Source organism: Streptopelia decaocto, assembly GCF_964273445.1.
Source record: "Streptopelia decaocto genome assembly, chromosome: 7".
In the NCBI taxonomy this organism is placed as follows: Eukaryota; Metazoa; Chordata; class Aves; order Columbiformes; family Columbidae; genus Streptopelia; species Streptopelia decaocto.
Window position 1 is genome coordinate 22,193,250 of NC_138661.1, and position 23,996 is coordinate 22,217,245.

The 23,996-nt window shown below is 44.4% G+C and overlaps 1 protein-coding gene and 1 long non-coding RNA gene across 2 annotated transcripts in view; one reads left to right on the top strand and one right to left on the bottom strand.

Annotated features, from left to right (window-relative positions):
- Window positions 1-11,001: 11,001 nt before the first annotated feature.
- LOC309443034 lies at window positions 11,002-16,382 on the bottom strand. Its single transcript, XR_014184726.1, has 3 exons — window positions 16,302-16,382; window positions 12,292-12,730; window positions 11,002-11,760 (listed from the first exon to the last, which is right to left on the bottom strand). It is a non-coding gene; the product is annotated as an uncharacterized lncRNA (long non-coding RNA).
- GTF2A1 (general transcription factor IIA subunit 1) overlaps window positions 14,940-23,996 on the top strand; it is a 31,291-nt gene continuing 22,234 nt past the window's right edge. Inside the window, exons 1-2 of the mRNA XM_082059540.1 lie at window positions 14,940-15,365; window positions 22,698-22,799. Coding sequence (XP_081915666.1) covers window positions 15,336-15,365; window positions 22,698-22,799 — 132 coding nt within the window. The 5' untranslated portion in view covers window positions 14,940-15,335. The remainder of the gene's footprint in view (window positions 15,366-22,697; window positions 22,800-23,996) is intronic.

Genomic DNA, 23,996 nt, shown 5'->3' on the forward strand with positions numbered 1-23,996 from the left:
GTTATATGTGCTGTAGATTCTGGTAAGTTAGAATTCGTGAATTCAGAAGAGGAAAAGGGAGCGCTTTGAATGGCATAAAGGACATAAATTAGAAGTTATGGGGCTATATACAGAAAATGTATTCTTTCATTTGATCATCCAGACTGAATGACAGTCTGCAAAGGAAATGGAGCAGGCCTAGAGCTTGAGCCACATAACAGGCCTGTAGAACAGTGCTTAGGTAACTTCATAGAAGAGGATCCAACATCCTGAAACAGAGTAACTGAGAACTGAAGCTTCTGCTTGGTGGGCCTCTGCTGCTCTGTTACCGCTAAAGGCAGGATAATGTGGAAGAGTCTTCTGTGATCAGAACTTCCATTTGCAAAGAAAGTGTAAGGATAAGGTCTAAACTATTTAGAGAGTCCTCTGTTATGATTCTCTGTGTTCTTTCGAACTTGAGTAAGCCGTGTGTCATTTCATACATTTTTCCGCTTCTCTCACATTCACTGAGACCAGTTGCAGTCTATTGGCTTTCTCAAAAGCACTCCCAGAATCAGACTGAAGAGCTGGGCAGTCTCATTGACAAAAGAGAATTGGATACCCATCATAAAGGCTTCTCAGATCATTGCTCTGAGCTCAGCACATTCTCCATGGTATGCCTCTGTACAACTGACAGTAAGTCAATCACGTTACAGTATAAAAAGTGGAGGTTCACGGGTAACGATGCCTCATGTTCATTATTCAAGAGTGTAACGATGCCTCATGTTCATTATTCAAGAGTAAATCAGGTCAGCCAGAAGAAAGAAGGAAAGTTAAATAGATTCAGTGGCTGTTAGTCATAGCAGTTTATTTACTGTAATTCAGATATTCAGTGACATTTGGAAATAATACTACCAAATTTGGAAGGCAGGATTATATTAACCATGATAGCTTGATAATATGTGAAATGGTTTTAAAAATAATAGAGTTATAGAAAAAGCTAAAAGTTTGAAACCTGGGAGCTCAAAGTTCCTTGGCAACAGTGCAGTCCTTGGAGACAAGCCAAAATAACACCCTGCAAGAGATGGAGAAGTTAGAATGCCAGTGCAACATGTACCCAAACAAGAGACATCACTAGAGCGAGATAGCACAATTTGGACAGAAAAGACACCACAGTTTTCTTTCAGTGCTTTTAGATGCCGTTATTGCCCTTACCATCAAATTGACATATGTTGTAAATTTACGAATAGGACAAAAGCTGCTGAAGGTCAGCTGAGGCAAAGCAAAAGATAGAGAACTTAGATGCAGGTCTGTGTCACAGCAGATGTGTCTGGAACATGAAGCACACCAGTCCCAGAAGCCTAACAGCAACTGCCATGTATAAAAAAAGTACTTGGAATAGTAGAGGGTGTTTCAAATAAAAGACGCACCCAATTTCAAAGCAATTGAAGAACACGATTTGGTCCGTCTTTTTGAAACACCCTGTATTCTAAACACCAGCTATGGAAGGTGTCTTTCTCAACCCCAAACCATGGGACAGCAAAGCCTGATGGAGAGGGATGATGATACCACTGTCTGCAGCTGCACTGGGGTGTGACAAGTGGCAACACATGCTGGGGCTCAGGGGTGTGGGCAGACTGGTCCTTCCTGGGTCAGGAGCCTTCTGCAACCTCCTAGTTGTTACTGCCTCAGGGGCTGTAGATAAACTGGGAGCCATCAGCTTGGCCTGAGTGGCTTCTGAAGGGGTAGGAAGAATACAGCTGGAAGTAATTTCCTAGTGTGAGAGCCTCTTTTGTAAAGCTTTCACTTATGCAGAACAGAAACTGAGAGCTCTACTCCTCTGTGTGGAAGCAAAGAAACTTGTTAGGGCATGGTCAGCTCAGCAATTGTATTAATACAGAGACTATGGAGATAAAAAGGGAACTAAATGGGAAAACCCCATGTCAGTGCACAGATGCAGACAGAACCATAGTGGAGCTCTGGTTTCTGGTCAAGGGAAACAAAAGCAAAATTGCAAACCGGTTTAAACTAAGAGACAAAGAGCTCAACCACTATGGTATCCTCCATCTGCACTTCCTTTTGATCAAAATACTGTCTAAACTGCACTGCATCAGTCAGCAGGTGCTTTTTGGTTTTGTTTTTCCCAAGCTGTGTAGGTCCCCTTTGCACAGGAGGAAGAAATGTCCCTGGCAGGCACAAAGTGACAGTTGGCATGAGAGGAGCAACCAGGGGAATGCAGGTGGCAAAATAGGATACACTATAGAGAAAAATGTGTGCTAATACTTTATGAGGTCCCATGACGGGTCAGGAGCTATGCAAAAAATGTGACTTGGGGAGTCCCAGTCTACAAACACTGATCCTGGGTACAAATCAAAAAATAGTAAGTAAAAATTTAGCATGAATATTATGTGAACAAATAGAATTGGACTTGGAACTGAACGATGTTGGCAAATCAGCTCTCAACTTATACAGGGCCACAGGACCTAAAAGACACGGCATGATGAAAGTGTGAGTTGGCAGTGACGTTTCTGCCTGGTAAGTTGTGGTTTGTGCTGTGAGTCCCACCTAGAGAAGTGACCTGCAGAGAGGAACTCAGGGCGGTGAGTGTGCGGGGCTGCTCGGGCTCCCCGAGGCTGCAGGAGCTGAGGGACTGTTGCTGTCTAGCGGTCACTGCAGCTCTTTACCTGGACCACTGACCTGTTCCATCCAGCAGACTCAACAAGACACAAGTCTCCCTAGTTTCTGGACTGTGAACCCCATGCAGAATCTGACCTGTTGTTGACACACTGAAAACCAGTTAGATCTCAAAACTGGTATAAGAGTTGACTACCTCAACTGATTCAATGTCTAGCTGAGAAAAGGTGAACAGACAAAATTTTTCAGTACTGTTGACTGCTCTTCTACCCCAAGCAGTCCTTACCTGTTTGCACAGTCATGCACAGAATCAGTTTAAATTTACGTCCATAAAGCACTTTAAATACCTCCAACAGAAAATGCAGTAAGAGGATCACTTTTAACTACTGTCTACTTAAAAGCATACATGTGTGTTGTATAGGCATGCATAGGCCTATACAATTAAGCATTGTATGATGGAAAGAACTGTAGTTTGACTTTTCGTTTTCTGGCCACTCTTTAGCAGATCTGCACCACCCCGAGGTACACTGGTGGGGCTAAGTCCAAATCTGAGAAGCCAAGCCCGCTAGTCCGACCTGATAAATCCCCATACAGCTGCTGCCTCATTCTGGAAGCCCTAAAATTCCCAGCAGCTCTCATTAATTTGCATGGAATATGTCTCCATACACCTACTGTTCCTGTACATGCATCAAACTATCCCAGTCCTAAGTGGTTTTCAAGCCAAGTGTTCTCCTGCCTTCCTTGTCTCGAGGATTCTACTCTGCTGCCGGGCTCGGAATGAGCATTGTGTGCTGTGAACCTGCTCAGCAGGCAGCACGGCACTGCAGGCAAGTGAACAGCTTTGGCTCCCTTTCTCCTCCTTGTTTGAGGCTACCTAGGGAGCTGGGACAGAGGTGGAAGAGGTTCAAGACTGAAAAGCGGAACTGAAGACTTCAAGGGTTTGGAGTAATGACCAGGTTTGTCAATCCTTGACTGCAGTTTCTGAAATGCTGTTGAGTAAATTATGGAAATAATCCTTGGAGTAGGAACTAGACACCAGACCTGTCATCTCCCTCCAAATGAATCTCTTTCTCTGCTGAGCTCACTGAACCTAGAAGGCCTGCTGCCCAGGGAAAGTACTTTATAGGGGAAGTAATAGCGCCATTTGAGGAGAGTGCTTTATCTGCTTCCTGAGGTGCTACAGAAATAGAACTGTTTAAATACATCCTGGTGCTGTATTTTCTAAGAAGTAATTTGTTACAAAAAGTCTCCTTCCTGAAACAAAAAGATCCTTCTGTATTAGAGCCTGGCGATAACCCAACTATATGCCTTTGAAATTAATCCCTTACAGTATACGGACAGTCTTCCCAGCAAGCACAAAAAGCACATGGAAATCAGTTTCAATCTGTCCTGAAGTAATTCCTTACCTAATTTTTAGGTTTAAGAAAAATATGTGCTAATTACTAATTTCCAGTTTATGTTAATTATTTCATGTTTACTATGCATTCTGAACTGACTTTTATGGGAGTTACAGGTAACAGTCATTGCTCTCAATGAGAGTGCTACTGGATGATTTTACCACAAAGAGAAATTTTGAAAACGTATTTATCTGATTTGTTTTGTTTTCTTCTGGGATTACTACACTGGTATAGGAGTTCTGCCTCCCTCTTGTGGCTACATCTTTTATTTTCAACTTGGAAAAGAAAGATTCATGGTGCACTCACAGAGTTCATGACATCCACCTTCCTGATATAAGCCTCCTCCTCAAGTTTGCTAGAAAATCCCCCTTATGTTGGGAATCTCCCAGACAAAACTTCTCTGCCTAAGGGATTCTTTTTCACACTCCTGTGGGATCAACAGAACATGTTTGATAAAATCAGTGGTAATTCATGCTGGTTACTTTTTGTAATTGACTCTGAATGTTCAGACTCAAGTCAGCCAAATGTATGAGCTCCACCTAGGAGTATTTAAGATACATTCCAGACGATGTGATATTTTCAATCAGTGCAGGAAAATCTAGGCAATTAACTTTGGAGTTAACTGCTTTGATACCATGAACCTCGAAAAACTCATGGCCTATACATTTTAGGATATCACTTTGTCCTCTCTTATCACTTTGTATTTAAAAATCACATAGTCCTTTTCAAACATTAAGAAATTAAGCTATCTGAAGAGCTAACTGAAATAGAAGACTGTACCTCTGAGATGATAAGAAAGCTAAGATAGCTTTAAATCACTGACTTGGAATGATAGAGCCCCAGCTGAATGCAGATCTAATGGCCCTCTGTTGTTTCCCTAACACAGAAGAATATCTCCTCCCTTCAAGGTCCTTAGCAGACTTACAGCATTTGTAACATGATTTACCTTGAATGTCTCTGCACTGTGCCCTTGTACTCTTCATTCCTTAGCAATTTACACCGATATCAATATAGCACATTGCCTGCCACAACATTCAGCAAACATATGAATTGTGTCTTGAAAGCCATAGCTGGAAACTGGGCAAGAGGGACCCGGAAATTTATAGCAGAGGTCTACAGTAATGGAAAGAGAATAAGCTGAACAGCTTAAACACTACTGCCGGTCTTCTGGCTTTGTTAGGTCCAAAAGAAAGTTAACTCTTGTTCTGCACCGCTACTTGGTCACATCCTCCAGCTTCATCTCCAATTTCAGCAAGCTTTGGCAGCAGGGCAAGGGACTTGCTTTGACCACTCATACAGAATCAAAGAATCACAGAATGGTTGGGGGTTGAACGGACCTCTGGAGATCATCTAGTCCAACCCACCTGCTAGAGCGGGTTCACCCAAAGTAGATTGCACAGGAATGTTTCCAGGCTGGTCTTTAATGTCTCCAGAAAAGAAGGCTCCACAACCTTTCTAGGCAGCCTGTTCCAGTGTTCTATCACCCTCAAAGTAGAAAAGAAGTTTCTCCTCATATTCAGATGGAACCTCCTATGCTTCAGTCTCTGCTTGTTGCCCCTCATCCTGTTGTTGGGCATCAATGAAAGGAGTCTGGTCCCATATTCTTCACACCCACCCTTGAGATATTAATAAACATTGATGAGATCCCCTCTCAGACTTCTCCAGGCTGAACAAACCCAGCTCTCTCAGTCTCTCGATGCCCTAGGCCCCCAATCATCTTCCTAGCCTGCCACTGGACTCCCTCCAGTAATGCCTTGTCCTTCTTAAACTGGAGAGCCCAGAACTGGACACAGGACTCCAGATGTGGCCTCACCAGAGCAGAGCAGAGGGGGAGGAGAACCTCCCTCAACCTGCTGGTCACACTTTTCCTAATGCACCCCCAGATACCATTGACCTTCTTGGCCACAAGGAGAGATCATTGACTCATGGTCAACCTGTTGTCAACCACAACTCCCAAGTCCTTCTCTGCAATGCTGCTTTCCACCAGGTCCACCCCTAACCTGTACTGGTGCCTGGGGTTATTCCTCCCCAGATACAAGACCCTATACTTGCCCTTGTTGAACTTCATTAGGTTCTTCTCTGCTCAGTCCTCCAGTCTGTCCAGGTCTTGCTGAATGGCAGCACAACCTTCTGGTGCGTCAGCCCTTTCTCCCAGTTTGGTATAATCAGCAAACTTGCTGAGAGTGCACTCAGTCTCTTCATCAATGCCACTGATGAACAGGTTAAACAAGACTGGACCCAGTACTGACCCCTGGGGAACTCCACTAACTACAGGCCTTCAACCAGACTTTGCACCATTGATCACAACCCTCTGAGCTCTGCCATCCAGACAGTTCATGTTCTGTCTCACCATGCATTCATCCAGCCTGTACTTCTTGAGCTTGCCTATGAGGATATTGTGAGACAGAGTGTCAACCGTAAACATACATTTATGTAACTGTCCGGGTGATGAGGACAGAGAAATTATCACTTTAGCTTTGCAGGTACTTTCATCTGCTTCGTGTTATTTGATAGCCATCAGCACCTCCTTGGCAGGTGACCAGTGAAAACGTTCATGAGAGCTGAGCCCAGCCCCATGCAGACTCTGACAGGGGCTGGATGCAGCAACTGCCAGGACTTCTTGGAATAAAACACCCCTGGCGCCTACAGACCACATGCAATAAAGGCAACATTGGGCCCCTGCCCAGATACATCTGCATCTGGCCAGCTGGGTCAGAACACGGACCAGTCCTTCTAGCACAAATGCAGGTGTCTGAAAACTCCATAAACTGGAAGTGCTGTTTTCTGCTCTACACATGCTCTTCCCATACCATAAAACAGGGTGCAAGGAAAATTGCAGGTATAGAGGATGCAATAGGATGCCTCACTACTGATATCTTCTTGCAACAGAGACATAGACGTGCTGACTACTGATCTGCCTGGAGTCAGCCTGTGGGAGAAATGAGACAATCACAGTAGGTCATATGGCAAAGCTAGGAATACTTCTAGTGGAAGATGATGCTTAGATGGAAAAACAATGTTTCATTTAAAGCAGTAAGTCAGGGAGTAGGAACAAGCAGCTGAGGGAAAGTGTGAGCTCCAGCCTGTAAGCACAGCTTCACATTTTTTTACATTTGCAGCTGTCAAAATCTTGGTATGCCCAAGACTCACAGGATACACATCATTTAGCATGAAGACTCAAGCGGAGAGGAACTCTGGAAATGGGTCACAGGTTAGAAATGGCAATAAATACCTGGGGTCCTATAGCTCCACTACACGATGAGTTGGGCTGGCTCATTCCCGCTGTTTTCCTTTCTCTCAAAGCCAGGGACACTGATTGCCCAGCAGTCCTCAGAATAGCACCGCTCTGCCAGTTAGATAATTCACCTCAGCACGGGAATTGCATGTTAACTGCTCATAAGCCATAGGTTGGCTACAACTGAATTCATGTTCACTGCTCCTTGCTGAGAAGGCTGGTCACTGCCAAAACTGAACTGGAGCTGTTTCCTGCAAATTCCACCCAGTCCTGTGAAAAACAACCCTTCAACTCATCTATGGGGAAAAAAAAAAAAAAAAAAAAAAAAAAAAAAAAGAGAAAAAGAAAAAAAAAAAGAAAAAAAGAAAAAAGAAAAGAAGAAAAGAAGAAAAAAAAAAGAAAAAAAAGAAAAAAAAAAAAAAGAAGAAATCTGGTCTTGACTGCCTGATGCCTCTCGTGCTGGATCCCGGAGGGGACATAAGATCACCTCTGAATAGGCTGTAAAGTGTAAGGCACACCCATGGTTTTCCATAAACCTGTAGCCTCTTTGCCCTTAAATTAGCTCTACATCAGGGGTGTCAAACTCCTTTTTCACCGGGGGCCACATCAGCCTCGCGGTTGCCTTCAAATGGCCAAATGTAATTTTAGGACTGTACATTTATAAAGCCCTTTGAAGGCAACCGCGAGGCTGATGTGGCCCCCGGTGAAAAAGGAGTTTGACACCCCTGCTCTCCATGATCCTCAGCGAGGCAGAAGCTTGCATGGTTTGCAAGGCCACTCTCTTGGGCACTGAGGAGCAGACATACCAAGTGTGAGGCAGAGAGCATTCGAAGTGGAGCCAGCCTACCTTGCACAAAAGCATTTTTACTTTGTGGACACGTGAATGTGTGGCCACGGGACAAACTACTGAGTAAAATCCAGCACAGCACATCCCTGCCTGGCGGTGGCTGCTGGTGTGCAGCCTCCCACCCTGCCAGCACTGTGAGGGACACGGGAGCTACACAGCCACCCACATGCTCCCAAAGGAATCACAGGGTTCTCAGGCACACAGACAAGCACCATGCCATAGCTACATGCTGCCAGTTTGTATTCTGGCACACTCCAGGGTGATTACGTTATCGTAAGTCACCACACTCAGCTTGAGGTATGTAGGGCTTGCGAAGTCACACTACAGATCATGCTGTGCAAATTTTCTCTGTATTTTTCTCTGTATTTCACTCTCTGATGCCCATATAAATCAGGAATAACTTTCCTGAAGTAAATTCAGTTTTTCTGTGGATGTTTGTACATGATAGCTGCTGGCTAGAATATATGGCAGTAATCAGTAAAAGCATTTACCAGCATGCTAGGTAAAGCTTTGCATTAGATCCATAATGTAGCACATCGCATACAGAGAAAATATAATTGATATTTTAAATGCAGATTTTTTGTTACCCATGAATCAGAGCCAGCAATATTTTGGCTGTTGTCAGAAACACATCGCAGCTGAGCAGCTGTGATTCATTACAGTTGCAGCCCAAGTGATTAATGTCACTACTTAAAAAGCACTTAGGCAAGGTAGTCCTGACAGAATGTGTAACTTGAAGGTACTCCTTTTGCTCATGCCCTTGAGAAGAAGCTCAAGCCTTCAGAATTTTAGGGGCTTTTTGTTTTTTAGCTATTTAAGAATCAGTACTGTATTCAAATTATGATTCAGACAGTTTGTAGAGACCTAAGCATCGGGACAAACATGCATACACACATGAAAAACAAAGGGGTGGTGTCTGCCCGAAGACCAGTAATCTTCCTACTACAAGCCTTATAGCTTACTTACAGCAAGTGGAGTCTGCATTTTAGTAACGGCCAATTCTTCTTCAATAAAGGGAAGCCTGGAGACTTTTCTACATAACAAAGCATTTGGCAACAATGTTGTTTTGAAGCATTTCCTCCTCTGGTCACTTATTTCTACTCCTGTCAGCTCTTTCAGTCCCACTAACACGTCTTTTGTAGGGCTGCCCTATGAATCAGATCAGGAAACTGATCCAGGTTAAAAATCAGCCAGCACAGGAAAAAAAAAAAAGGCACGACAAGGAACTGGCACAACTGCAAAAGCAGAACGTGGTGGCACAGGGAGGGAAGGAGCGCACAGTGCTATGGGAAGGAAATCCGAATGCCTGAAATCCTCATTATGGCTTAAATGTCTGGGGGGCGTGGGAACGACAGGGTCAGTGTCTCAATTAAGTTTTGCCTTTATGAACTACGTGTAGTTTTGTCAACCAGAGGCATGAAAGAAACAATCTCTGATCCACAAATCTACGGCAGCAGAAACCTCTGCTAAGGTGTAAATGAATGGTGCACAAAGCAACAGCCTGGAAAAGCACTTGTTGCCTTCTCCAGCTGTGACCGATCCTTTACTAGAAACAGCTGTTACAAAGACCCTGGTGCAGCTGTGTGAAGTGATTTTTTGAGGGATTGGCTGAGGGAGGTTAATTCTTTAAGCAGAGGAGTTACGAGTGGTCCTAGAAAAGGAACGGTTTTGCAAAATGTGTTATAGAGTTTGTGTATAAAACAGAGAGTGAATTGTAATTGTGGTACAGGAGAAGTCATAGTGTTGAGAGGAAAGGGTCTGGCAGTTAGTGGCAGAATTAGAAGAAAATCTTCTGGTGGGTGTTCAGGCCTCTGAGCTTTGTGGTGTTGTCCCTCAGTCTTCAAAGGCCTGAGAGGTCTACTGGGGACACATGGGGACAGGAGGAGTTACAGCAACGAAACAATAGTAGCTGGTCACCTACTAACGTAATCTTCTGTCAAGATGCAACTTATGTGTTTTGTTCGGAGGTGGGAAGATGGCTTTCTAAGGTTTGTAGCTATGTGACTTTGATTGTATAACTAAGTTTTATTGTCCTGTTTAGACATGCCCTGATGAGAAAGGTGTATTAGGTAAGTTGCCTTCAAACAACTATAGGTATTCTAGCAGTAAATTATTATCTTAGTCCATATTAAAGAAAAATTATTTGTGCTTCCTACTTTGATTAAGCACTTAGTAAGAGCCGAGCAAGCCTGAGACTCTAAAAGTCTGATCATGAAATAAAAGTTTAATATACACTAAGCTTCTCTGAAGCCCTTGCCAGCTCTAGCACTTCAAGCTGATAACTTGCTGAAACGATAACTTTTGCCCCCTGAAAGGTCACTAGAGACAAACCACACAGATGACAAGGTTTGGTTCTCTGTGGGGAGAGCAGTTGAATTGTATGTTAGATCCTTAAAACTGGTGTTAATGTGCTTTGGTAAAGCATATTGCAGTGCTTCAAGCTCTAGATGTAAATCCATCTAGAAAAATAGAGATGCCTTGGAATAAGGATGAGGGGAGCTATTTCATTCCATTTCTGCCTTGGGGGAGAATCTAGTGCTCAAGGCAAGAGAGATATGTTTACCCTTTTTTGTTTCCAGCCACTAGATTACGGTGAGCAGGCTGTTAGAAGGAAAATGTCACTCTCTCTATACATCTATTTTATACCTTTTAATTAAAGAATGTTTATACACCACCCGAACACTGCCTGAAACTAATATCATATAAGCTCTATTATGTGTCAGCATCTTTTCTGACTCTTGAGGGCTGGTTGCATTCAGAAAAGCTTTGGTATGATGTGTCTATTGTTAACTTCTGCCTGTGCCCGAAGTTTTGGATTGTGGTTTGGGCCGCTTACTGGGTTATTTCTGAGCTTTGTAGGTACACTTAAAAACAAAACAAACCCCACACTTCATTTTCTCAAATTTTATTTAAGGTTATAGTCTCTTTGGTACAGCGAGTGGAAGCAGCAAGAGCAAGTTCAACACAGAGGTGAACATAAGCTCTAAACTCACAGTGTGCGAGTGTGATTTCAAGCAGCTTTTTTCACCTGTTAACGTTTGCTAGACTGGCTTTGTTCTGTATATGCTCCTGTTTTATGTTTTTAACACATGCTGTTGCAATTTAAAGTTAAATGTGTATCTACTCATTCATCTGGAAAACTCTCATTTTAGAGGTTGGGTCAGAAAGTTTACTTCCATGACTAATAATAATTCCATGTCACCAAAGCCTTCTGAAAAGTGTTCAGTGGCTTAGCTTGTTTATAAGGAAAGAGTGTAATATGCTGAGTGAAAATTGTATGTTGTCTTCATTCCCACAGTGGGAGACTCTGCCAGCCCATGTACAACAGCAGATTGTCAATGTGGACACCATTTAGAACGGCAAATCTGAACGGCGTGCTGGTGGTAAGCCTCATTCTGTTGTCTATGTTAAGATTTGCACTCCTGTAATATAGTTAAGACCAATTTTTGTTTTCCTTGCTTAACCACCCCCCAGGGTGGGGAGGGGAGCCAGTTCGTGTTGATTGGACTTAACGAGCTTTTCTGATTTTCAGGAACTAAGACATTATAAACCACTGTGTCAGCAACACCTCATACTCAGTACTCCATGCTTTGCTGTATGATCAGACATGTTTTCAAAGAGCAATGAGGGCACACTGATGCTGATCATCTCTCCAGGTGCAGGAGATCAGGAGTACTCATGGTCTGCTCCTGGAAGACAGAAGAGTAGCTTCAGATTATTATTATTATTAATATTATTTTTGCCTATTTCAGATGAACAAAAAACTTCTTCATTTAAAACACAAAACACACAAACAAACTGAAGATCACAAATTTAATATGTTTTGACTTAGCATCAAGATTTCTTGTGGTTCTTATTTTCAGCTGAATTGCTAGCTGGGGGCTTTCAGTGGCAATCACAGGTACTTAGCACCTTTGAGTTTCTAGATGGAAGTGTCCCACCTCCCTCCCCTCATTAGCAAACACTTATACATCGGTTATCCCTTTGCAAAATATCTTATTGAAAGATATGCTGTGAAGAACAATGTATTAGTACTTGCCAAGAAGTTTAGAAGTGCAATCAACCCACAAATCATACTGAAGAAAATTTCTTCTCTGACCCTGCTGCTTCCTACTCAAAAGTTCAAAAATCTCTCTTCTAAAATATGTAGTTCTCTGATGGGCCACAAAAGAGATTAACTAAAAACATCTCCATATCCAAGACGCTTTATATTAACTTACCGAGCTCCTGTTGCAGTAGTAAGTCACTTGCTCTGCTGAGGAGAAGCAAGAGATGCTTCTGGTAACAGGTCAGAATCATCCCAGGCACTCAAGATGACTTATCTTTGTCTTAAGCATTTGGTAGAAGAAGAAATATGATAGTGCCTAGGACTGAGAGGCAATTTTTTTTATTTCCTCCTCTAGCACACCTAGGATCAGCTTTTGATCTTGCTCACAAATGTGTTTTTCCCTACACTCTCCTATTCTTGGCAGGATTTTTGCAGTGAAGGAGGAAGTTTACCAAAATGTCATTGTCTTTGCTCTGGATGTAATGTCCATTATCACTGTGGAGTTCAAGTCTAGACAGTACAATGGCTAAAACAGAAGTGTCCAGCCAGCAGTAAAGTTGACATTATTGCCAAACCTGGTGAAACCACGCTGAGTTGTCAGTGGTAGAAACCTTAGGGAGCAAGAAGACAGACAGGATAACACACAAACTTAATATAATTTGTGCCTGATGGACAAACAAAAGAGAATGCTGGCAGATAAATACAGTTAACTATAAAAGTAATGCTGTTACGTAGCTTATGCCTACTGAGGCTACCCAAATTAACAGTGTTGCTACTGCACTGTACATAAACATGTACACTATTCCAGTCTAACAAAATGCTAAATGAAGCAGAATCCCCTAACATTGATACAGCAGGCAGCTGTGATGCTGGGGAAAACCCAACATGAACAGACTTCAGCAAGCAGCTAACTTGCTTCCTTTCCCCAAGCAGCAGTTGAATTGCCATGGATTAGATGGACCATTAGTCTGACTCAATGGGGCATTTCTCATGAGTGGTTGATTTTGTTCACAGCAATATTCTTTAGAGCCACTCGGGGTTTGCGGTGCTGCACTGCAGCTTGATATTGGTGTCTAAGAAGCTGTGACAGGACTATGCAGACAGATCTTGCTTTCTGGGAAGACAGTCTGCTGAACTATGGAACGGAGCATGATATCAGACTGAGCCATTACTGCTACCATGCCCATATGTTAATTTGTTTTTAATTATTTGGTAAACCACTCTGAAAAACAGTGAGGGGGTTCCAGGGAAGGGAATCGTTGCTATCCAGTATCTCCTGTCAAAAAGAGGGAAAGTATGAACAGCAATCTGATTCCTTCCTGGTGGCATGCCAGTCACTTCACAGCAAAGTACAAACCCTTTGTGAGAGATCACTACCTTCTTATCAGAGGCATCAGAAGTCAAGTAACACTAGCACCTCAATCAGTCCCCAGAGTTCATTCATCAGACCACGAATCATGGCTTCTGAGGGGGCAGACCCTCTTCCGCTCTGTTGCTGTGCTGTGCAGGTGGAAAACTCCAGCAAAAAGGTGGAGTTTGACAGCTGAGAATAGTAAAGTTTTGCAAACTATGTTTGGTTGGTTTTTTTTTGACAAGGGCTCTAGCAGTGAACAGCAGCTTCACCAGCTGGCCCACTGTAAATCACTCATGTCCCTATAGGAACTCTGCACTCCAGAAGGGAGGAAAGTGTTCATGACTATAGAAATGAAGGATTTAGAGGAATGGGAGGAGAAAGTGTCCTGTACCCATAAACAAACTCCTTCCCATTATGAGATACCATACAGGAGTTCCTGAGCTTGTTACTTGGGCTAGTTAATAGGCTGAAGGTAATATAACAAATGTAATCTGCACCACAGTATTTGTTGAAGGGATGTAACCTGCTATGCCTTGTGTATGCTGGGTCTGAATTCAATCTTATTTTTCAGTTATGCTTGAGTGGGACTTGCACAGGTGACTTATCGGTGGAGGTCTAAGGGATGAGCGGAGCTCAGAAGTTGTGCTAAAGACTGAGCCAAGGTGGCAGGGGTGAAATTACATTTGATGGAAGAATCCTTATGGTTGAGAAGATTTTCCTGTAATTATGTGCGTCTCACAAGTTGCTATAGAGAAAGGGTAGAAAGAGAGAGAGTGGAAGAGATGGCAACAGAGGGGAAAATGGGAGTCAAGTCAGCTGGCAGGGCCTGAATAACTTCTTGCACAGCTGGGACATCCTATTGCAGATTCTATGAGGAACTGCTAAAAGTATCGGTGTTGCACACTGGGAAGTGCAGATGGCCCATAGTAAGTCTGTGATGGAGGATACTGGTAATTTCTTAAATTTTGCTGCTACCCTCCCCCTGACCAGCTCTGGACTCAGCTCCCAGCCCAGGTGGTGTCTCAGAGCCCAGCAGCACCCTGGGACTCCTCGGCCAATTGGGTCTTTACCCACCCGCGAGGGAGGCAGCAGCGCCCGGCGGGCCCGGCAGAGCTGCACAGCCCCTCCTCGCGGGCCGGGAACAGCCCGGTGCAGCGGTTTTCCACCGCCATGGGCCAAGCTGAGGCGCGTTCATGTCTTCCCCAGCCTGACACCGGCTGTGACCGGCAGCACGGGCCGTCTCAGTCCCGGCCGCCTCCCCCGTAAAGGCTGCGGCCCTTGCGAGCCCGCGTTCTGCTCGGGCCCGTCCCGCCAGAGCCCCGGGACCGCCTGGCGCCATCGGGCCGCGGCTGCGCCCGGCGCCACCGCCTCGCTGGCGCCATGACGCCACGCGCGGAGAGGGGCGGGGCTACGGCGCCGCCTGCTGAGGCTACGCGGAGACTTCCGCCTCGGTAGGCCCGGCTGCGCGGCAGCTAGGTGTGCGACTTCGCGCAACCACTTCCGCCTCGGTAGGTGTCATGGCGGCGGGGCGGGCCCCTCACGTGACGGCACCCAGCCCGGCGCGGTCTCGCAGCAGCTCTCGCGGTGCCTGGGCCGCCCCCCCCGCCCGCGTCCCCCTCTCGCCCTGGCCGCTCGCGCAGCTGCTCGGCTCTCGCTATATAAAGGGGCGAAGCGGGCAGAGCGGGCGGCTGGCGGCGGCGGCTGCAGCCCCAGGGCCGGCGAACGAGGCCGGGCCAGGCCGCGGGGCTGCCCGTGAGCCGGGGCGGGACGCGCGGGCTCTGGGGGGACGCAGCCGGGCAGGTTTATTGTTTTAGGGGCGACTCCCCCCACCGCGGTTGGGGGCGTCCCGGGGGGCTCGGGACATGGCGAGCTCGACTAACACAAACCCCGTGGTAAGGACCGGGTCGGGGGGTGAGGGGGGCCCCGGGGGCAGCGCGGGCCGAGGGGGCCGGCGGGGCCCGCCGCCCCCTCCCCCGTTCTGCCTTCCCTCCCGCCGCCCGCCTCGAGTGGTCCCGGCCCCCTCCCCCCGGCGGGAAGGGGCGGTGGGGGGCTCGGCGCAGCCTCCCCCCGCGGCCGGCAGCCAACTTGTGGCGCCCGGCGCCGGCCGCCTCGGCGGCGGGGAAGAGAGCGGAGCCGGCGGTGGCGGGAGCGGGGCGGTGGGAGCGGGGGCGCGGGGCGGCGGCCCGGGGGCGGCGGGGCGGCCCGGCGGGCGGTGGAGCCCCGCGGGGGAGGCCGGGGCCGCGCCGCCGCCCGCGGGCTGGGGGTCCGGCGGGGAGGGGAAGGGCTGGCGGGCGGGGGGCGCCGCCGGAGGGAGCCGCCCGGGGAAGGGGCGAGAGCTGCAGTCAGCGGCGGGGGAAGCGCTGCCCCAGCCCCGCCGCCGTCCCGGGGCGAGGGGAAGCGGCGCCCGAGCCAGGTTTCGTTTTGTGGTGTCGGTGGCGGCGAAGTCCGCCCGGGCTCCGCTGGAGCCATTTTATGTTGCTTTTTAAGAAGGAGACGATGGTTGAAAAGCACTTATCCCAGCCCGGCCGGATCGGCTAAGCCGGGCGAAAGCCCTCAACTCCTCTCCGGCGAGCGAGGCAGTATTTATTTTAAAAAGAGATTAAAAAAAAAAAGAATATACCCTGTCCCCCCCCATTCCCTTCTCGTGCTTTCTGCACCTTGGCGGGTGGCTGGCTGCTGCACTTGTACTCACAGAGGTTTGCAACAAGCAGTCACACAGACCTGCGCAGCCACCGAGCCCCCCCGGCCGCCGCTCTCCTCTCCGCTCCTGTCCCCCTTGCGCGCCCCCCGGCCGCGACCCCCGCCCCGAAGCGCTGGAGGAGACAAACCCGGCGTCCCGGCGGCGGGCTCGGCCCCCTTGTTTGTGGCTCTCAGATCCATCATGGCTTCCCTGCTCCTTGTGTTCCTCCTCCCTGTGGCTGCCCTGTTTATATAGAGCTATTGCCGCTCTCTAATATAGACTCTGCGAGGATGGGAAGGTGCTTTCCAGCCCCACGTCACCGCCTCTCCATTTAAACACCACATCAGCCTTTAAATAGGAAGCGAGCCGCGGAGCGCGGGCTGGGAGGTGCATGCGGCGGAGGCTGCGAGCCGGGCGGCTTGTCCTCCGAGCCTGGCAGGGCTTTCGCCGGGGTCCGTTCCCTCCGCGCCCCGGCGGCTTGCGGAGCGGTGGTGCTTGCTGCCGGGGGCGGGGGGTGTCCCCCGGCCGGTGTAAATGGACTTGCCCTTGTTTTTACGCATTGCACAAAGACGGTTTTCATCCTCTCCTGCATTTGAAACTGTTAACCTTTTTCTGCCTTTTTTCTTTTCTATTATTTCTTTCGTGCCCCTCGCATACAGCTAGCGAACGTTCCTGTGCTCTCATAAGGTCTTAGAAGTAGTTCTGCTGGGTGGGGAAAGTAGGGTTTAAACGGTTCTTACCTAGTACATCAAGGAGAGATGTGGTACTTATTTTATGGCGCTTTGCCACGGTCTGGCTACAGCTGTCACCCTAAAAGTAATATTAATATTAAAGTTTTGTCCATGGGTCATGGGACTGCAGGTGCTAGTCAGTGATTTCTGTGTGCTTCTGGTGACTAAAGTGTGGAAATATTTTATTACAGTCCAGACAGAGCAAAGGTTTTAGAATTTTCAGTAATATTTGGTTTAACTACAATATTTGGTATACTGCACACCAGTATACAAAAGAAAAACATCCTAGTTTTCCTTTCCAAATCAGAAATTTTACAGACGTGCCTGGGAGTTAGGGTCGTGCAATTGTGAAATAGCATTGTTGCTTTCACATTTTATCAGGTTTTGTATCACAAAATATTAGGGAACTAGTAAGCTGTTACATGCAGGGCAGTTACTCAGTAAGATGCGTATCAAATGTGTGTGAGCAGAATCTGTTAGTTATCCTTCTGTTAATAACCTTCTGGCTTTATTTTTTAATTGCAAGGAAAAGGATTGATTTCTGTACAGTAAATTAGAGGTTTTGCATCTCATTTCTGACTGAGTTTTTGCTGAATAGCAAAATATGTATGTATTGAGCAATCTCCAGAGTACTCGTAAATATCTTTGATTCAGCAATTTACTAAGACTTGCTTTCTTGCTGCTGTATTTCTGTACTGGCATAACTTCTGTAAAGTTCTCTTGGAAAGTGTCTGTGTTTAAAGATTGTGTTTGGAATGGCAAAAGCCAAGCTTAAAATGAGCCTATTTCACATAGGTATGCTTTAGGCTAATTTTCAGTTAAGTAGTAAAACTTTGCAACAGTGCATGGTCAACTTTGTCAAATTCAGGTGTCATTCAATAGCAAGGATCATGATGCTTACCATAGGGTTACCAAAGATTAATCGGAACATTTCTAAATACTTCAGGAAGCCGGCCTTTGGGTCTAATGTGTCAACAGTATCATGTCACCATCCAGTCAAATCTGAATGGCTAGAAATCTGTTCTTCCTAATAAAGGACAAATATAAGATGTTAGCAGTTACATGCAGTATAGAATTTTGTAAATGACAAATATAATTTATTTGTACAAGTCCACGACGACATAAAAAAGCTCAAATTTTAATGCTTACGATGTAGATTTTATGTATTACTTCTTTTTGTTACACACACCGTTGATGTAATTGTGACCCAAACTACTTACCTTTGCAGTGTGCTCTTCCAGCTGTCATACAGCTCGCTTCCAACTGTAACCGCACAGGCAGGAGGAAGATGAGTGATGTTTCAGAGAGAACTGCAGAAGCAACCAGGAACCAACTGCTGCCAAATGCACAAAGTGTGCTGTGGAGTATCTCTCCATAATGTGTTGATTGTTGGAAACCCAAACTGCTAAAATCCCAAGTGTTGTGATAATCATTACAGAGAGATGCAGTTTTTGTAGGCTTAAAACTGAAGGAATGTAGGAAGTGTAAGCCCCTAAAGGCATGTGGCATTTCTTAAAATAGCTTAATGGTTGCTCCTTGGATTTGGAGTGTGTGCGTGTGTAGCAGTCTCAGCATACTCAGAGTTTTCTTTACAAGATGCACAGAGAAAGTGAAATATAATCATTTCCTCATGTTCCCAGAGGGGGAAGTACCAGATTTCAAGTCTTTTCTATGTGTTTGTGGTTGTATCTAATAAATCAGGAATTTTAATTGTTGTCTTTAATCTATAGTAAGTGTTTGGAATAGTGTTTATTGAAGAGTGATTTGAGTATTTTGCTCTTAAAAGAGCTTGAAGTTTACAGCAATGTACTCTTTATGAGGGAGACACTTTAATATAAACCAGATGAAAGCACGATAATTTTAATAGCAGTCTTTTAAAGTTTCCATTATGTTCTCATTGCTTTCCCTGACTGAATGCAGAAATTTATTGGAATGCTTAACTCACCTGCCATCCCATCTTTAGTCTTGTTCAGTGAAGGTATTCCCACATGTATTTTTTGAGTAAGCAGTGAATGAAAATAATTTTGTCATTCAACTCCAGAGCTTTAGATGGCTTGTATAAACAGCTTGAGCATCATATAAGTAATGCTTAAAGCCAACACTTGGTGTGTATCTGAAACAATACAATATGCTTCCTTTTAGAGACCAGGGCTTTAGGCTGTTTTGTAATTTTACTGGATTTGTGTCTGTTGAGGTAGAAGAGCATTGTGTGATTCTTCAATATTCCACTGTGCGTGGCTTTTGAAGGCATTGCTGCTCCCTCTGTGGATGTTGTTGCATCAGCCTGGGCTGGATGCTCTGTAGGAATGTACACAAGAGAGGTTTCATCCAGACAGGATTTTTCTGAGTATTAAGTAAACATGTATAGGAGAAATCAGACAGACGCTGTTTCATTTTAAGTGTGCAGATACTTTCTTCACTGTTCCCTTCCTTCTAATGGTACAGCCGTGGGTGTATCATATATTGTGATACTGTGTGATTAGAATAGCGTCCAAATATTCTGACCCATCTTTAGGTCCAGTGCACTGTGTGGCTCGTACATGCACACACAGAGTGCTTCGGGGTTCCGTAAACTGTCTTGCACTCGGCTTACTGCACCTGTGTGGTGCTCTTGTGTTTTGGGGGGGCTCAACCCCACAGCTGGGGCTATTGGAAGGTGTGCAGAAGGAGGCTGTGTCAGAGTGAACATCTGTGCTCTTAACCTGCCTTTCTGCTCTCGTGCTGAACTAATGCTGGACACTAGAAACCAGCATCCTGCTCTTTGAATTTGTTTTTTCCCCTCACTACACAGGGGAAAAAGGAAACATTCCCAAGCAGACTGTTTGGCTGTAGATTTTATCTGTCAGTTTCTTGTGTCTGAATGTTGGTATTTTTTTCCTAGGACCTTATAGATTGAGGATGCTTTGTAAATAAACCTTACAAAAATGCCTGACTGTGGAGACAGGAGATGGTAACTGCTGGTGGAAGTTACTAGGACTTGTTTGTGTAAAACCTGTTTTATTAGAAAAGTGGACCTAATAGATGATTTAAGGAGAGGAGGATTTAAGGACAAATGCAATTGCCATCCTGCAGGAATTTTGATGGTAATTTCTGACATACGGGTAGTTCTCTTGACATAAGTACAGCAACTCACATGCCTGAGGTTAAACTTGTTTATTTGCAGAATGTGGTTTTGGCATTAAGAAACAGATGCTTTTAATACAGTGAGGAACAATGTATGGAGCAGGTTAAGTGGCATTTCTATGCTAGTTGAATTGTACAAGCTTTATGCAATTTGTTTAATTATAGAAATAATAGGACTTAATGTTATTAAGTAGAATGTCTTTTTGCATCTGCTATGAATTAATCTAAATTGAAAAATAATCCTGTAAATGATGCTTGGTATTTCTAAGTTATACAGTATGCAGATTTAAAATATTAGTGCTCAAGAGTCATCTGGCTTTGAAAGTCTGTTTTAAATGTCTCTATACGCACAATTAATGCTGAACTTGAAACCTGGATAGGTGATCATGTGGTATTGTTTTGAAAGACAAGAATCTGCAAGTAGTCTGGTATGTTTTGTTTCTTCTGGAGAAGTTTTAGACATCGGTGCTATAAATGTAGTTTCAAAGATGGCAAACTTACCATTACTTGAGGCTAGAAATTTTTTTTTGAGAAACAAGTAATGGATGAATTCTAACATTTCAGCTACTTCATTTGCAGCAGCATGTTTTAGAGCTGAAAAGTAGCAAACTGATGAAATGTAAAGTGAAGGAAATAATAGGGTGCTAACAGTGTGCCATTTACTGAAATATTGATGTGTGGTCAGTAACACGGTGATATGTTTTGTGGTTGGTTGTCTGTTTCTTTCCCCTTCCTGTTTTGTTTTTTGTTTTTTGTTTTTTCCACTTGTGGTGTGGTTTGTTTTTTGGAAGAAAAATCTCTTGAGTATGCACTGATGTGAAATTTGTTTTAAACGCTAAGGACGTAATGCACAAAGCAGTCATCAGACTGCTTGGTCCTTAGTTATTGGCTTCCACATAGGTTCTTCTCTCCCCTTGTAATGTCAATGAATTTCGAAGTGTGGGTGGGTTTTTTTTGTTTGCCGTCCCCCCCCCCTTTTTTTAAAGGGAAAAAAACAAAACCAAACCAAAGAAACAAAAAATCCCCCAAAACTCCAAACATTTAAAAGCAAAGATATTCAACTTCTTTTTGTCTGTTGGCGACACAGCATTTTCCTGGACTAGTAGATCATGTGCTGCTATTTCCCCACCATTATTCCATAACATAGGCATAACAATTCCGTAACGTGTGCAATATAATCTTTAGCATATCTGTAACAAATTCAGCACTTCTGGGATGCATCAAACAACGGTGTAGACATAAAATTAATGTTTCAAGTGTGTGTAGTAAATTTGTGTAGCTCCCGCACTGCTGGACTTAACTGCATGTGCTTGGTGCAGGTTTTCTGTGTGTGTGTTGGAGGTACAGGCCGCCTGGGGTGCCAAACCCACTGCACCAGGACAGAATGATTGTTTTGCATATGTACAACATATCTGATGTGTGTGGCGTCATTGGGGATTTACTGCTTAAGCAAGTTACGGGATGGGTAGAGAAAGATGTCAGCTTACAAAAATTGCAGCTGCTTTCAGGTTGGTTTAAAAATGGTCTGCCCCAGCCCAATGAACAGTCTTGGTCAGTGAAGTAGATATGCTTCACAGGTTCCAGATTGATTAACCCAAATTTAGAGCTTGTAGGTACTACCTTGCAATTAGATAGCACAGATATTTAAACCCAACCTAAATACCATTGAGGTTTACAGGTACGTGGAGAGGTATAACCTGTACTGTTTAAAAGATACAGTATGTGCATAGTATAATTATCTCATGATCCTATGAATTAAATGTTGTGCTTTAATTGATAAGGTTAAGTATTCTTTTTTTAAAACTGTACCTGCATTTTGAAATTCACAAGGTGGCTGAGGCTGGACGGGACCTCTGGAGGCCACCTTGCAACCCCCCTGCACAAGCAGGGCCGCCTCCAGCTGGTTGCCCAGCACTGTGTCCAGGCAGCTTTTGAGTATCTCCAAGGATGGGGACTCCACAGCTTGTTTTGGCAACCTAAAGTGAATTGGCAATTCACTTTATCATTGACAATTTAGGCATGCAATCAGCATAATAAATAATATATTTGTAGTATTTCCCCCTGAAGAATTTCTAGTGTAAAAACATAAGTACTGATTGAAAACAGAAGTCTGTCTAGCCTAATATCCTGTCTTCAATAGTTTCTGTAAACAGATGTGTAGGGAAGAACAGGACATTTACATGAATGCTTCCAGTTTTCTGAGCCTTCAGCATTTTTCAGCTCTAGGTCATTCTCAGCTACGCTTGTTTTCTGTTGAACTAACAAGTATTAACAAGTTTCTTTTCTCTGTATTTATATAATATCCTTTTGAACTTTTAACGTTCTTTGACGTGAATATTTTGTACACATGCGAATACTTTTGCATATTCAGTATGTACACTGGCAAGCAGGAAACAAATTTACTGTAGAGAAAACGATCTCCTTTTCTCTGTTTTGAATTACATTCCTCATGGCTTGAAAACTCCAGTGCCATAGTTATGTCACAAGAGACACTGTACAGTCCCTTCCCTTTTAATCTCGTTTGAGCTGTTCTTGCTGATTTATACTTCTTGGATATTTTAGTCACTCAGAAACGTGCACTGTATTCTGTAGTGCAGTTTTCAGAGATTTTTTTGGGGGGGAAAGCTTATTTTAACATTAAAGTTATAAGTTTCTTTCTAAACAATGCTGACTAGTTATTTTTTTTTAAGCCTAAATTGTACAGGTCTGTAATTGAAGATGTCATCAATGATGTCAGAGAAGTTTTTCTGGATGAAGGAGTGGATGAACAAGTTCTTATGGAACTCAAAACAGTAAGTTGCAACTGAAGAGGTTTTTTGAATAGACCAATACAGCAGTTTGTTTTGGGATCTGCTTAATTTTGTACACAATAAAAATACTAATTTTTAGTTAGCTAAGCATTGTATTAATCTGCATATCTGTAGCCCCATACCATTTGAACTACACTGCTGTATATACACTGCTTGTTTACTTTCCATAATCTGGCATGTCAAACTTGACATAAGCTAACAGCAGGAATCCGAATTCACAGTGTTATTTTAGTCCCCAAAACTTTACGTATTTAAAAAAGAAGGGGGAGAACGTGTTTATTTTAGAGGAAGACAATTCCTAAGATTTCTCTACAGGAAAAATAAAATGCCTGCTCTGATTGATGTTTCTGTCTTTCTGAAGAAGAGGAGTTGCATTGTCGGATGCGTTGTCAGATTTTCACCTGTATGGTTTGTCATTTGCAGCAATGTGCGCATCACACTTTTCTGAAGCTCTCAGATTCAGAATTATTTTACATACAGTGGGTTTGAACTGTCACCAAGGGTCGAAAAGAAAGGCAGCGTGTTGACCTGAGCTCTAATGGGTCTGCTGTGACTTTCTTCAAATTCTTCCTGAGTAAAAGTAGCCCTTCAAAAAGGAAGAGAAAAGGCGGGTGGTGAAACCAAGGAGAAATAAACGAAAAGGAAACTGGGAAAGTACGTGCTTGCTTATCTTAGATGTTGAATATGGACTCTTCAGCATGCAGGATGTCCCACGCTCTCAGTATTTTTTAAGTATTAAAAAATGGATGGAGGGGGAAAGGAATTTTGAGTTTGGATAGACAGAAACAGGTGAAGCCTTTTTTCCATGAAACCCTGACCTGTCTTGGTGGAAATGGAGCGAGCACTATAAGAAAAGCACCTTGGTGTTTTTGTCACAGACATATTCTGCAAATGATGCCAGAAAAGACTGAATGAGGAAAAAGGCAAGAAGGAAAACAAAGTATTGAAGAGGAAGGCTTTAGGGAGCTCTAAGCAGGATTTGAAATAAGGAGTCCTGGGTGCCTGTAGGCTTTTTGACTCTAAATTGCAGAATGCTTACATTGTTGTCTTTTTGCAAGAGCTGCTTTTTTTGTATCTATGGCTTTTTTTTGGGAGGCATGTCAGCTGACATCAAGAACTGAAGGCCTGGAGAAGCTGAATTTGATATTGTGGTAGAAACTGGGTAAATGCTTGTACAGA